The sequence below is a fragment of the Pundamilia nyererei genome, unplaced genomic scaffold (genome assembly GCF_000239375.1).
Source record: "Pundamilia nyererei isolate P.nyererei 1_Seehausen unplaced genomic scaffold, PunNye1.0 scaffold00064, whole genome shotgun sequence".
NCBI lineage: Eukaryota > Metazoa > Chordata > Actinopteri > Cichliformes > Cichlidae > Pundamilia > Pundamilia nyererei.
In genome coordinates, this window is record NW_005187465.1 from 2,434,830 (window position 1) to 2,449,238 (window position 14,409).

A 14,409-nucleotide genomic window follows, 5' to 3' on the forward strand; every position below is an offset into this window, starting at 1 on the left:
CCATATTAATATTCATACAGTACTTCCTGAGAGCAACCCAGTGGTTGTTTTGAGAAAAATGATTCCTGTTATCCTGCTATTTATCGCTCAGTGAAAGTGAAAGCCACAGAAACTGCTCATATTAACAGCACACTCATTAAATGTCCTTACTTTTTAAAAAAAGGCTTTTTATGCAAACAACAAAAAGCCCTTTTATTTCACCAGAGTGCTGTGATGTGCAAAAACAAAGTCAGCCTGCCATATAAAACATTGTAGGAGGATCGCGGTGATGTAATGGAGGATAAAATACTATTAAGTATAAAATAAGCTCGCCAAAAAGCCCGCGCTGAGTACCACAAAGTAGGCTAAGCCGTCAGAGGAATATTAACATTTTGTATTAACTGCCTCCAGATGACCATGCAGTGAAAGCAAAAAATATTAGAGGACATCATAATATTAAATGTGAAAATACCCACTGTTTAGTGCAGATCTATTTTCTTTCATATTTCCCGGTGATGTGATCAAACACTGGCATTTTCCTTTTTCTTTCTTTTTTTTTTAAGGTCGTTGTCACATGACCAACTAGCCAACACATGGCCTGTGTGAGGCTGACACGCCCCCTAAAGTCAACGGGAGACTATATGGGTGACTGGGTTGGAGTTAAAAGTGAATCTTTCAGATATCTAGATTAGGAGCGCTCCCTCTTGAGAAACACGCTGTAATCATGTGTATCAGTGGAATCTTTGGACTGCCACAAGTGGAGCCGTGAATCCAAAGTCCAAGTTTAGGTTTGATTAAAACTTTTCTAAATATTGATCAGTCACTGTGTTGGATGTTTATGTCATATGCATCTATCGCTGTTGGAGCCTAAAGATGATCTGCTGGGATAAAATCTGGTGTTAGCCCATTTAGGATTAATCTAACTTAAAAGCACATGCATGCTGACCGTACACCTGCACCTGACACATTCCTTAAAAGTCATGTCCATAACTAACAGATTATTATCACTGTTATCAGTCAACAGTGATATTGCAACATTAGCAGCATAGGTTCAGAGGCCCAACCAGAAGAAAATCCAAGCCTTTACTGTGCAGTAGACAGGACATGAAACAAAATAATCAAATTTTTCTATGTTTAAACGGCATAGTGCTGAGCCTGGACTGGCCAGTACAGTAGCAGATGACAGAAACTTCTCCACTGCACAGGATATATAAAGTTAGTGAAATAGAGATGGACCCAGTGGGACTTTAGCTCTTTATATGATTAAGGATCAGAGCAGTTGAGTGGTGGTTAGTGTTATGAGAAGTGGTGTGGCAGTATATCTACAGTACTTCAAATGTCTGCTTTGTGTTTTGTATTCATGTTGGGTTTTTTTCGTGGATGCTGATGGAGAAAACCGCCACTTGAGAAAGTCAGATTTTTAAAAATTGCTCCCCTTATTCAAATTTTTCAAAATAAAGTATAAGATTTTGCATTAAATCTTTGATTGACAGGAGCAAATGTGCAAGAGGAGGAGAGCAAGGTCTGTGCTGTGGTTTATTTCTGAATGTCTCATTTTTAATATCAGTTTGTCAAAAAAAACTAACTTGATCAGTCTGAATCTAAGCCTCACTCTTTCCTTATTTGATCCTATATGCCAAACTATTTCACTGTTGCTATACCAGTTCATTATTCCTCATTATTTTACAATAGAAATCTCTCAGTGCTGCATAGGGCACAATCACTTGACTTTCCTGAACCATGCAGGAAATGCTGAGCTTTCAGGGCAGAGCCTTATCACCAGGCAGGCATGTAGAAATGATCTCAGTAAATCAGTGAGCAAGAACAACATCTAGGAGAGAAACACATTCATGACATTTACAGTAGCAGGAAAATCAGCATCAGCTCATGAGAAGACTTATAGGGAAGTCTGCTTTATGTATTTTACAAGTGAAGTGGCTGTGAAGCTGAATGAGACGATTCCTAGAAATAACACCAGCTAAAGAGACTGACATGTAATCCTGATGATCACCAGACCAAAGACAAAAAGGACAAAATAACATTAAATCACTGTATGTAAAAGTACAAAGATTAAATAACTGCAGTATCTTATTAAATCCCATTAACGTTTGCTGTGTTTATCTCTGACATAAGTTACTTGTGTCACAAAGTATTGGGTGAGTGGAGTTGTTATCAGCAGCTGTACACGGTCTGGTCAAAGTGCATAGTGCTGATCTGCGGGGAAGCAACGAATCTGCATCCATTCAAATTAACTTTGGAATTAACTCTACTAAGGTAAAATACAACATTTTATGGAACTTTGCAGCATAAAAATTGCTTTTGGTTAGGGTTAGGTCTTGTTTTACGGCGTTACTAGGCTGGACTGCTAATAGTTTAACTTTTAAGCAGGTTAAAAAAAAATCTAGCGTGTAAGTTTGCCTGTGAGCTTGTTCATAAGCGAGTCATTTGATCAGGCTCCTGCATGTCTGCCAAGGTTTCAAGCCTCTTTCTTCCCTAAAGGAAGTTTAAGAGTACATGCTTATGTGCTGGTCATCAATGAAATCGGTTGTCTGTCATAAAGTCATCTATTTAAAATTTTATGATCTTGGATAAAGCCACTTTTGTCGTTTCAAAGGCCATACGCTATACTATTCATTACAGTCGTGACCTTTACTAAATGAGAGTCCGCATTAAAATGTTATTGATAGCTGAAAAATGATGGTTTGGCCTCCAGGTTGCAAGAATGACTCGAGAAAAAACTCAGCTGAAGGAGTTTTTAGAGTCAATAAGTGTTCTGCAGTGGGTGCTAAGCTTTCTCCTCTTGGGTAAGAAGTTGCCATACTATCCTTTTTTAATGATTTCCTAACAAACATCAGTGTATTAATTGCATTATTAATTAACTCATAAAATAAATCTCTTGCTCCTTCCCAACTCCAATGCTGGTCGACATGGCATGAAAAACATCCATCTCCAGGAGTGGCTTGTATCATACTGATGGTGTATCTTATGTTTACCTCTCTGTGGCCGCTGTCTGCTCTCTACTTTGTATGGTTGGTGATGGACTGGCATAAACCCGAAAGAGGTAAAGAAATTCAAGTATGCATGAAAATAATGACGATACGAAAAACAAAATATGCAGTTTATACACTAATAAAAGGCCTACCTTTTAAAGTGTGTAACAGCACACTCAAAAATTATGATTTACAGTATATACATGTATACTGGCTACATTAAATGCGGTTGCTGCTTAAAAATAGCTTTATTTTAGTTTTACCATTGTTTTTATAACTCTTAGTATTTAGTATACAGTTTTTGCATACTAGTGATCACATCAGGATACTCTTTAGCTTTGCTAACGTGCACTGTGAAACTGGGACACTCAGTGTTTCTAAGGTTTTCAATGTCTCCATCAGGGGGCAGAAGAACGATGTCTGTGAGAAAGTGGAAGGTATGGGAGCACATGAGAGACTACTTTCCCGTTAAAGTAAGTTTTGGGTAAATATCTTTAGATCTGTTTATTTGCTTCTAACACACAGATGCTTACTGTGTACAGGACAGCTAATATTTTCAAAAATCTCAAACCCTATGAAATGTTCAACTGAATTCCATGTTGGGATGTTTTTGGGGTATGGAAAGATACATTTTTACTCCAGTGCACACTTGAAGCACTGGAAACCTAAAATCCTGTTATTAGTCTTTACAAAGAGCATATTATATTTGAGGCCCTCACGCAGGGCACGCAGTCAAAAGCCTGCAAGAACAAGTGTCTAATCTTTGCCTCAGTCAGATGAGTGAAAATGGGCATGGTTGTTTAACAGCAGCAACATCCGTGATCACCAACATTAACCTTCTTGTGTCAATGTTCTTTCTTAGCTGGTCAAGACAGCAGAGCTGAATCCAAACAAAAACTACATCCTGGGTTCTCACCCACATGGCATCATGTGTACTGGAGCCTTTACCTGCTTCAGCACGGAGAGCTGTGGCTTTGCTGAGGCATTTCCCGGCGTGCGAGCCAGCCTGGCGATGCTGGCGGGCCTGTTCAGGATACCATTCTTTAGGGAGTACATCATGAGTGCAGGTATTTATCGCATGTTTTAGCAAGGGGACTAAACTACTCCGTTTCTTAGTCCGAGAAGCATTTTGCATTAGGCCAAAACAGCAGTTTATTGATCATACTACAGTATACAGTTCATGTTCTGCAGAAAAAAGTGATTTTACTTTGTGGAATGCAAATGGAAGAAAGAATACCTACATGTTACTGATGCTAACTGAATTTGAAAGCCTGTTGACAGTGTAGACCTGCATGTTACAGCTTAACAAAAAAGTCCCTGTTATGCTCCTGACCTGAACTACTGATGTTCTTACTCTGTCTGATAAGGACTTTACCCAGTCAGCAAACCAAGCCTGGTCCACCTCCTTTCAAAAAGCGGCAAAGGGAATGCAGTGGTAATTGTGATAGGAGGCGCTGCCGAGTCTCTGGCATCCTCTCCCGGACTCAACACAGTGGTCATGAAGGAAAGAAAGGGATTTGTCAGACTGGCCCTTGAGTTGGGGTGAGAATTATACACTAAGAAAGAAAATATATAAATATGTAAAACACTGAAACCTGAACTCTGACCTTCCACAGTGTTGATCTGGTGCCTGTTTATTCATTCGGGGAGAATGAGCTCTACCAGCAGGTGATTTTCGCAGAGGGCAGTCTGTGTCGCAGGTTACAGGACTTGTTTAAAAAAATCATGGGCTTTGCACCGTGTCTCTTTGTCGGTGAGCGCTTTGTTCTCATGCCCTACAGGACTCCAATCACGACTGTTGGTGGGTATTTTATTATTCTTTAAATAGCCAATACCACTTTTATGTACTGAGCCCATTTTATTCTCACACTGTACTCTTTTCAGTGGGAAGTCCAATCTCAGTGCCGAAACGTGTCACGCCCACAGACGAGGAAGTCGACCATTATCACAGACTTTACATGGAGGCCCTTTCCAAATTATTCCACGAACACAAGGTCAGCTGCGGACTTTCAGAAAATCACGAGCTTCGGATAATTTAGATATTTTGACATAAACTGTTTGCACCAAATACGACTTGGAGTCACTATGGATCTGACGTGATGGACCTATATTAACATTGAAGGTTTCCTGTGATCATCAGTCTATAAAAATGTGCCTGTATTTAAAACTGCTCATCACATGTTTTAAATAATTATGACGTGAAGCCTTTATGTGGCACTGCTGTTTGTATGGAAAACACTGGAGGATTATTAGTTTAATCATGTTTGGCAATAATTTTAACAACATATTGAAAAAAATTTCTCACGTGTTTCTGAAAGCTGTACATATTTGGAATGATTCAATTATTATCTCATAACATGACATACTTTTCCTTTTATTTTGCATTATTAAAACAATCCCACTAGTTTTCATGAACAAAAGAAAAAAATCTTACTGGATATTGTGTTGTTTTGAGCTGTACCCCCCCCCCCAAAAAAAAGCTGTGTATTATTTAAGATCCACTAAAAAATTATGATGCACTTTGTCACAGATTACTTCTTTTTATATCAGATCGACTTCACAAGTAATTTAATACTTATTACTGTAATTTGATCACAACTTTATTAATGAATCTGTTTACAGCAGTTCTGGTTGCACAATAATTACAAAACAAGCCTTTTAAGAAAAGAAATAATCTCATTACTCCAAAAAGCAGGCAGAACACAACACTGGTAAAGAGCAAAAAATGTGAACCTTCTAAAAGAAGTCCATATCATCTGGTGCATCCAGGTCACGGTACTCAATGATGTTGCGTGGGTCACCTCGTGACATTCTGCAATGGATGGCAATGCAAACAGAAAAACAGTAGAAACGATCTTTTAAAGGGAGTTTCAAACTTCCACATTAGCAGAAAAAAGAAAATGTTTGTAGCAAAATAAAGACACGTACAGCGGTCTCACCTGATGTTGCGCGGCTTACCCAGGTATTCACCTTGTCCGCGGAAGTTGTCATAGTTGCCTCTGCCTCCACCATATTGGTTGGGTGGATAAGGAGGCCCACCAGCTTCAAAAAATGATTTTAATTTGAAAAAAGAAAAAGTGTTGCGACTTGACTGGAAAGCACATTCTCATTTTTAGTATAAAAGGGTAAATTCAGAACATACCACCGTAGCCCATCAGAGGAGGACGAGGCTGTGCAAAGCCCATTGGACCCTGAGGACCTTGGGGAGGAAACGGCATACTGGGACTGAGCAAACCTGCAAGATAAAACGGGCCCAGTGTATCTTTTTCTTACTATTCTGTTTATCTCTGTTGAAGAATATCTGTAGTTCTGGGTTGATTAGACAAAAATCTCAAACCGACCTTGGCTTGGGCCTGGAAGAGGAGGAAGTTTCATCTCTGGCAGTGACGGCCTCTTGGCATCCATCAGGAAATTGTTGAAGAAACTAACCTCCTTTTTCACTTCTTCAATTTTATCCCCATGTTTGTTGAGGATGTGCTTCCGTACAAACTCTGGACCCTTGAATTTGATTTGAAATAAAAAAAATAAAAAATATATACAGAAATAATTCTTGATTATTATTATTTTTAAATTACAACAGAACTTCTAACAAAAACTACTGGTATATCTCCTTTGTGTTTAATAAAATGCATTGACTGTGGTCATGCTGTACAGTCCTGAATACTATTCATTCCAAGTGCCAACCTTAAATTTCTTTCCACTTAGAGGGCAGAGCCATTTATCTTTTCCCAGTTCTTGTGTGTTGGCAGACACAAACTTCTCCACTTCTTCTTCAGGGTCCTTGCGGCCCATCTTCACCCCCTCTTCTTCAGACAAGACTTCTTTTAAACTAAACAAGGGGGCCAACTTCTCCTCCATCATTTTCTCCCACTGTTGCACTGTTGAATGAGGGGATGTCATCTTATTAAATTCTGAATCAACACTAAAACTTTAAAATCCTCACTTAAACTTTTTTTTGCAATCTGCATTGCCTACATTTGGCACTGTTTATGATAGGTGGCAAAATAGTCTAAGCACAGCAAATGTTTAACTAGCAAACACAACAGTTAAAATTCACGTCAACTTCAGGATGTTGGAAGATTCATTTTCACTACAGCTGAGTCAACATTTACGTTTTCATCCCAGAGGTCTCTTTTGTGTCACGTAACATGAAAAGGGAAGAACACTGACCTTCTCCATGTGTGATGCGGTTGGGAGGAATGGGTCCACGTACATGAATCATGCCGCATCGGTTGGGCATTTCATCCTCACTGGGGTATTCACAGGTGTTGTAGTAGTCAACTGAGTGCACAACACGGAGGTACAAGACCAAACGATCCAAAACCTGAAACAACACATGGTAAAATTGACAGGCCTAGCACAGTGAAGATACAAATGGAGAAACCCACTTTTAAAAGAGAAGAGCAGATGGATATTATATCTTAAACTGTTCTAAGTGTGGTAAAGGAATGACCTTGACAAGTTTGTCATCCCTCTCAACAGTCATCTCTGCAGGGTTTCCTTCCTTGATGCCCTCCTCAGAATCCATTCCACTCCCGGAGCCCAGAAGCTCCTCCTCCTCAGCACTGACCTCCTCTATCAGGTAATCGGTAATATTCTTCAGGATGGGGTTCTGCGCTGGCAACTGTGGAAATAACAAAACCCCACAAATAATGATGATGGTCAAATAACTTGAGAAAAATCGGTTAAATTGCATGGGGACAGGTACTATACCTCACTGCTCTGCCCTTCTTCCTGGGACTTGTTGCTCCAAAGTTCCCCTTTCTCATCCAAGGCATGAATGAGCTTGGCAGCCAGCTTGATGTCATTGCGGAGAATCTGCTTGTGCTGAGTAATGCCATTAACATTACGCACCCTCCGAGCCAGGTCCCTGTTCACCCCCGGTGCCAGTTCACAGTCTCGCAGCTGTGAAGGGTAAAAACAGACTGGTAAAGGCCTCAGCTGAAATTTAAACGATCTCTGCATCTCTAAAGCCACCTGCAACACAAAGTTATAGCAGTGCCAACACTTATGACTGGTGCACTTACCCGAATGTTCTGAAGGTTCCAACAGACTTCTTTGATGTTGACGCTACGGTCAAAAGTCACCCAGCAACGTCTGAAAAACCTGAAACGGTGCAGGTTTCATGTCAAAGTAATGAATGACTACACTAATCCAACCATTTACACTTTAGTGTAGCAAATAATGCAAAGTTTTCATTTTTCATACCTGCGCTCTGGATGAGGATCAGACAAGCAAACACGCAGAAACCCAGGGTAACGTCGACACAGCTGAGAAGAAAAAGAAACCACGCTCAGTTTAAACCAGGACACGCATCTGTTTAGTGCACTTAAAGATCTGGATCTGATAGGTACGCTTCTTTTATACAACTCACAGCAATAATCTCAGCCTTGGAGATGGTGGGAGCGATGCTTCTCATGAACAGAGAGCAAGTCCTGTGGAGAGGCCGTGGTCTAGGAGAGTCATCTTTAGGCTTTTTCTCTTCCTTCTTGTCCTCCTCGGAGTTCTCCTTAGGTTTCTCCTCTGAATCATTAGGAAAGGGAGATTTATTTGATGAGTGCTAAATTACAGAAAGATACATATTATACTCCTGAAAATGTATAACCAGACACTACAGGCATGATTTCTCACCTTCACCTTCCTCTTCCTCCTCATCCTTGTCTTCCTCTTCCTTCTTCACTGGTTTGTCAGAGCAGTTAGAGTTGGAGTCTGAATCTGAGTCCGAGTCACTCTCCGAGGCGCTGGCTTCATCATCGCTGTCCCCGCTGCGCTTCCTCTTTCTTCTTGGCTAAACAATCAAATTGAAAAACAATCAGGCCAGTTCAATTTCTTTCTTTCTCTTGGTAAGAACTAATTCAGTATCAGAAGGAACACTTACTTTCTTAGGTTCAGGAATTTCTTTTGCTGGTTCTTTCTCTGCCTCCTCTTTCACATTCTCTCCTTCTGCTGTGGCAGCTTTCTCTGTGCTGGCTGAGTCACTACCCTCCTGTGCCACAGTTCATTGTCATCAACAGAGCCTCATGAAATGTCTACCGCCTGTCTAACAGAGCACACATACCTTCTCATTTCTGTCTTTCTCCACTGGTTTGCAGTCACTACCCAAAGCTTTGAGGTCTTCTCTCTTGGGAACTTCAGTGCCCCTGGAAATAGATGCTGACTTCTCTCTGTCTTCTTCCTCTTCAGATGGCAGATCCAAGATGCGAAGATCATGGTCTGTGCCCCCTTCCATTTTTATCACAGCTGAAATGCAGAAAGAACGTTATGGTTCAGCCATAGAAGTACTCTTCTAAGTACCATCCATGCAATTAGGTCAGATCATTTTTGCTTTTATTTTAAAAGCAGACTTAATTGTAGATACAAATGAAAACTCCACAGGTTAACAATGCTCTTTAAGTTGTTTGAGACCTCACCTGCATCCAAAACTTTGATGATGGCTGGGGTCTGTTCAATGTCCAGGGAGACATTATCAAACCAGCCGTTCTCCATTAGGAAAATGAACACATTCAGGCGGTTGTGCAGAGCCCTCTGGGCCTCTGCCTTAAGTCGTCTGGCCTCGTCAGGGTGGTACTTGGATCGGAACCTGTGTCCAGAGTTGGGCGTCCACAACAGATTGGGGAGAGAATGATGGGGGTTGGGATGAGCGGGAAGCAAAAGTTAGAGAACAAATAAATATTACAAGCCTACGTTACATCTGTGTATTTTACACTTTTTTTAAGTTTCTTCTAATCACATTTTTAACAGAACATTTATTCTGAATAGGGTTTTTTTTTATGTTAAACAACTCCAATTCAATAAGCAATCTAGCATATGACAAAACTTTAATTTGTCTTCAGTATATCCTAGTTATTATAATTTTCTGTAATTCTATGTTTTGACTGTGGTCTTCATAGCCAATTACTCAACAATGTTAGAAGATTTGAGATTAACTCACCAAAAAAGAAAGAAAAAAAAGGCAGGAAAAAAACAACAGAGATGATCAAATTAAACATTTACATATTCAAAATGTCACATTAAAAATGTTAGCATTAAGTGGACTACAGTTACCTTTTGTTCTGCCAGTTTAATAACAAATAAATACAGAGAGCGGGGTCTCTTCTGTGAAAGTGCGCTCCACTTCACCCCAATGGTGTGTCTGTATGCACACAAATTCGGTTTTGGGATTTGATCCGAATATAAAAAGAAAATTGTGTCGAAAAAGGATAAAACAAGAAAAAAAAAATTTCCGTGTGCGGACGACTACATGGCTGTCTATCTAAAATCCCTGTTACTGTGTGTCTAAGAGCAACTGCATTGTGCGCAGTGCATGCCCTGTCTGTCTAAGACCGATTCTTGCGGATGAGCTCCACTTTTTCTCATCTTGAAAAAAATCGTCGTCAACGTAGTAGTTGAAATGAAGGGAAGAAAAATGGGTTATGACAAGACAGAATAATTTTGCATGATACCTGTGAAACAAGTGTCAAAGCATTAACAGACAGCACACAATTACAAATCTTGTGTTACTCCAAATAAGACAATCAACCCAAGGAACAAAGACGTTTTGGTCAAAGCACCAAATGATGACTTTAAACAATTTCGTTACACGAGAGTGACAATAAACAATTAACACACATTACTTCCTAGATTTTTTTTCTATACCCTATGTTTGACTAGTGATAATATTTGTATTCCTGCCTAAGGAACTATGGATATTTATGGATAAAAAAAAATTAAACTCCTAAAATACATTTATAACAAATATAAACTAATGTTGAAATTGGGTTGATTTTCTTATTTTGTCAACAAGTACTATAGCAACAGTCATTAGTTATAAATTAACTGTGTGTGCCTGGTCCTCGTACTGGGTGAAACTGTCATACCAAACGCCTTTCCACTGCTTTTAATTTGTGTGCATTAACAGCACCAGAGTTTAACAAGAACATAACGGAGATGGCATATACATGCACCTTGTTTTAATGTACCAATTTCATTAGCCATCAATTACAAATAAAAACATCATCTGAATTTTTGAATAGAATTCTAAGATAAACCCACCAAAAGGACCAGGCTCAGCCTATTATATTTGCCTTTAAATAGCAATTAAACCTAAAATGATGAAAAGGCCAATAAAGAAATAAAGAGCCAATTACATTTGGTGAGGACAACAAAAAATAACAGCTTAAGTAATGCTAATGGATCTGTCGATGCAATAATTATATTATGACTATAATAAAGAAATTATATTCTTGATAAGGGCTTATGTAGTAAAGGCATCTGAGATCGTACCACTCTTCATCTTTATGAGCCAAAAAGAAGTCCTGCATCTGCTGTCGCCGGAAGTCGATCTTGTACTCATTGTAGCGTTTGACGGCCTCAGTCTCATCCACAGAATCATCTAAGGACAGCAGAAACTCCTTAAAGCTCTTCATTATTGGAGGAGGAGGACCTAAGTCCAAGTCGTGGATGTTACCAAGCCTAATGAAAGAAAGATATATTGGATGGAGCTTTGACTAGCCAAGAAGCTAGTTGGCAAAAAGACATATCTGAGGTAACAACATTAAAAATATCTTTAAAGATATGTAAAGTAACATTTAACTTCAAAACTGAACTTAAATTAATTACCTGGCCTGAATGGGGATGCCTTGATGAGGCTGCATGAGGTGCATGTCGGGATGGCCCCAATGTTGTGGTGGTCCATAGCTGGGCCCTCCTCCACCACCATAACCCAAGTCATACCCACCACGGTAGGGGTCTCCACCATGGTCATCCCTGCCAGGAACGGATAAGGGGCTTTAAGTAAAATAAAAGATGGTTACAGACATTGTGCAATAGTAACATTGCGAATCCTACCAGTCTCTTCTCATGCGTTTCTGCTGGGGACTCATGTCGTGTCTGGGTGGGGTAAATCTCTCCCTTCGACCTCTATCATAATCCCTGTACTCTCCACGACTTCGCCGCTCCCTGCCTCTATCCCACTCCCTGGACCAATGATCACAATCAGAGGAAGGAGAGAAAACATGAGGAAAGAAAAAAAAAAGGTAAGAAACACACAAGTCTATCTTTAATATCCACTTTACTCAGTGTAAGAGCAGCAAAGAGGTATAATTTATTAGCATTTAGCTGTTCATCTGAATATGATTTGGCCGTATCAGGTTTCACTGAATCTGGCTTGTGCCCAATAGCATCTCTCTTTCTAACCTGTCATTCCAGTCATCTCTGCGCCGGTCCTCTCTCTCTCTTGAACGGTCATAGTCACTTCTCTCCCGTCTGAATTTGTCCCTTCTCCTGCGATCATGGTCATCATCACTGTCTCCCATCTGCACGAAGAAAGAAAATCCAGATCACGTGTAGTATCCATTGATTATTATTAAGATGGCTACAAGCAGAATCGTTTTAAGGAAGGCTTTACTTTTTATATTAAGACCTGATAAGTGCAAAGCCAAAGTTTATGATTTACATCTCAAAAGAAGAAACTGCTCTGATGTAACACAACTCAAAACACATGTGCATCTTCCTTTTAAGTGACAAGTCAGTCAGTAAACCATGTCAGCAAAATGCCCCCCATGAAGATTGTTCTCGTTGAATATTGTTCTCATTATAAGCCAGGGAAACTGTTTCCTTTATTTTGTCTTCAGTATGTGGGGTTGCCACATGGAGACCGGTGTTGTGCCAAAAAGTGATTGTCTGCCAAAAACTGATTTCCAATGTTTCCGTGTATTTTTTTATGTGTAATATCTTTACGTATGTTCGTAAATAGACTGCGGTGAACAGGGTTTACAAAGGGGTTATATATAGAATTTAAAAATGATCAGTTTTTCAAGTATCTTCACAACTCTGTGTTATTGTACTTACATTATAACCAATCCGGTCCTTTATCCCTACTTAAGATATTTTTACAGAACTATTGTAATATTTGCTGCCATTTCTGCTGTCCTCTTGGCCAACTTACTCTTACAAAAGACATTTTTAATGTTAATGAGATTGTTTTTAACTGCAAAAATAAAGGTTATATAAAAGTCACTGCCAAAAACTGATTGTGGCTTCTACCTTGTTACACGGATGTTGTTTGTGGCTCAAGATGACTATATGTAATCCATGAGGGATGCATTTGACATCTGTTTCATATATTATAGCCCAACAAGTTACTTATAGCAGTTTAAATACAAGCAATCAATTTTTGGCAAATACCGGAAATCACTTTTTGGCAGACAATCACTTTTTGGCACAACACCGGGACGGTACTTATAACAAGTGACTATTAATATTTGACCTTCTAATTCAAAAGGATTTTGGTGACGGCAGTCATTCAAACAAGGGGGACCGTGAACAAGGAAATGCAGATAGTCTGTCACAGACGACGTGCGTAACTTGCCGTAAAGTAATTCCTTTGTCTTGCATAATAGCGATCATTGATATCATCAGACTGGGATTTACAAAATATACACAAAAGAAAACAAAACAAACAAAAAAAAAAAAAATCAAAATTAGTAGCTATCCGGAGATACAGGTTTGAGTCTTTCAGTCAAAACAAAACCTGTAAATTCGTGTTTCAGGGCGAGTTAGGACCCTCGATAATGCAGCCATGTATCGTTAGCCATTACGCTAGCTGTGTGTTAGCTGAAAATAAAATGAAAGAAATAAAATTAAATGAAATAAACTGAATTACGGTCTCATTCTACAGACCTGTCTTATTCTAAATAACAGACCAACTGATACAACTGAGGAAAAGTCAATAATTACGATAATACCTTAACAATTACTCGTTGGTATGGTAATCTCGTTCGTCTCCCTCTTTCTCCGTAGCCTTCACGTCTTCTTGTTCTTCGCTTGGAAATTGGTGAACAACTAAACATGGAATTAGCGCCACCACCTGGTTTGGAGTGTAAGCCACAATTTATCACCTCCGCCTAGGTAGCGTTTACGTGCGTGTCATTCTTTTTGGTTGTAAACACAACAACTCGAAACGTTTTGAATGACTTTTGATCGAACTTTTTAGGAGTGTATACTGGGGTCACATGACCAAACCATTCAAATCTGGCTTACATCCTCCAAGGTCTTCAAGGTCAAATTAATGATTTATTGGTCAAAAATAGACAAAAATCCTTATCACTTAGAAACTATGATTATTAAAAGTGCAGTGTGTGTTGTCAACATATAGAAAGATTTAAAATATCATGTCACATTTGACCTTATCTTCAAGGTCAATAGATTGATCTGAAGGTCAACGGGATAATAATGCTATATAGAGCTATTTAAAACTATGTTTCTTACTGCTATTCTTTCTACTGACCACATATAGGCATAAAGGGAATGATATATGGGGATTCTAAATATTACATTACTTTGGATTTTCTTTAAGGTCAAATAAAGTCAAACATTCATAAAATGTCTTTTATACTGCATTTGTTTGTACTGGCAACATTTAGGAAATGCTACTGCTATATGAGGATTTTAAACATCACAT

At 39.2% G+C, this 14,409-nt stretch overlaps 2 protein-coding genes across 3 annotated transcripts; one reads left to right on the forward strand and one right to left on the reverse strand.

Annotated features, from left to right (window-relative positions):
• Window positions 1–2,701: 2,701 nt before the first annotated feature.
• Window positions 2,702–5,008, forward strand: mogat3b (monoacylglycerol O-acyltransferase 3b). The gene is made up of 7 exons (XM_005735644.1): window positions 2,702–2,783; window positions 2,933–3,040; window positions 3,372–3,442; window positions 3,832–4,036; window positions 4,337–4,511; window positions 4,586–4,770; window positions 4,854–5,008. Exons 1-7 carry the CDS (start codon window positions 2,702–2,704, stop codon window positions 5,006–5,008), a joined length of 981 nt encoding a protein of 326 aa, XP_005735701.1.
• Window positions 5,009–5,547: 539 nt separating this feature from the next.
• Window positions 5,548–13,815, reverse strand: srrt (serrate RNA effector molecule homolog (Arabidopsis)). Of its 2 annotated transcripts, none has more exons than XM_005735552.1 (20): window positions 13,694–13,815; window positions 12,144–12,262; window positions 11,796–11,924; window positions 11,568–11,714; window positions 11,232–11,420; window positions 9,380–9,549; window positions 9,028–9,209; window positions 8,848–8,955; window positions 8,601–8,757; window positions 8,344–8,492; window positions 8,178–8,239; window positions 7,997–8,075; window positions 7,683–7,874; window positions 7,423–7,593; window positions 7,140–7,293; window positions 6,654–6,847; window positions 6,311–6,467; window positions 6,112–6,204; window positions 5,909–6,011; window positions 5,548–5,781 (listed from the first exon to the last, which is right to left on the reverse strand). In XM_005735552.1, the coding sequence occupies exons 1-20, from the start codon at window positions 13,796–13,798 to the stop codon at window positions 5,706–5,708; spliced, it is 2,736 nt and encodes a 911-aa protein (XP_005735609.1). In that variant the 5' UTR covers window positions 13,799–13,815; the 3' UTR covers window positions 5,548–5,705. The 2 variants fall into 2 exon arrangements, with proteins under 2 accessions (XP_005735609.1, XP_013766944.1); XM_013911490.1 differs by having other exon boundaries at window positions 5,715–5,781; window positions 5,898–6,011.
• Between the last annotated feature and the right edge of the window lie 594 nt (window positions 13,816–14,409).

Coding starts and splice junctions, on each gene's coding strand:
- mogat3b (XM_005735644.1), top strand. CDS start 2,702: ATGACTCGAGAAAAAACTCAGCTGAAGGAGTTTTTAGAGTCAATAAGT. Junction 3,041..3,371: donor CTGGCATAAACCCGAAAGAG/GTAAAGAAATTC, acceptor TGTCTCCATCAG/GGGGCAGAAGAACGATGTCT. Junction 3,443..3,831: donor GAGACTACTTTCCCGTTAAA/GTAAGTTTTGGG, acceptor GTTCTTTCTTAG/CTGGTCAAGACAGCAGAGCT.
- srrt (XM_005735552.1), bottom strand. CDS start 13,798: ATGTTTAGTTGTTCACCAATTTCCAAGCGAAGAACAAGAAGACGTGAA. Junction 12,263..13,693: donor ACCAACGAGTAATTGTTAAG/GTATTATCGTAA, acceptor TTCTTCGTGCAG/ATGGGAGACAGTGATGATGA. Junction 7,875..7,996: donor GGAACCTTCAGAACATTCGG/GTAAGTGCACCA, acceptor TACCCTTCACAG/CTGCGAGACTGTGAACTGGC.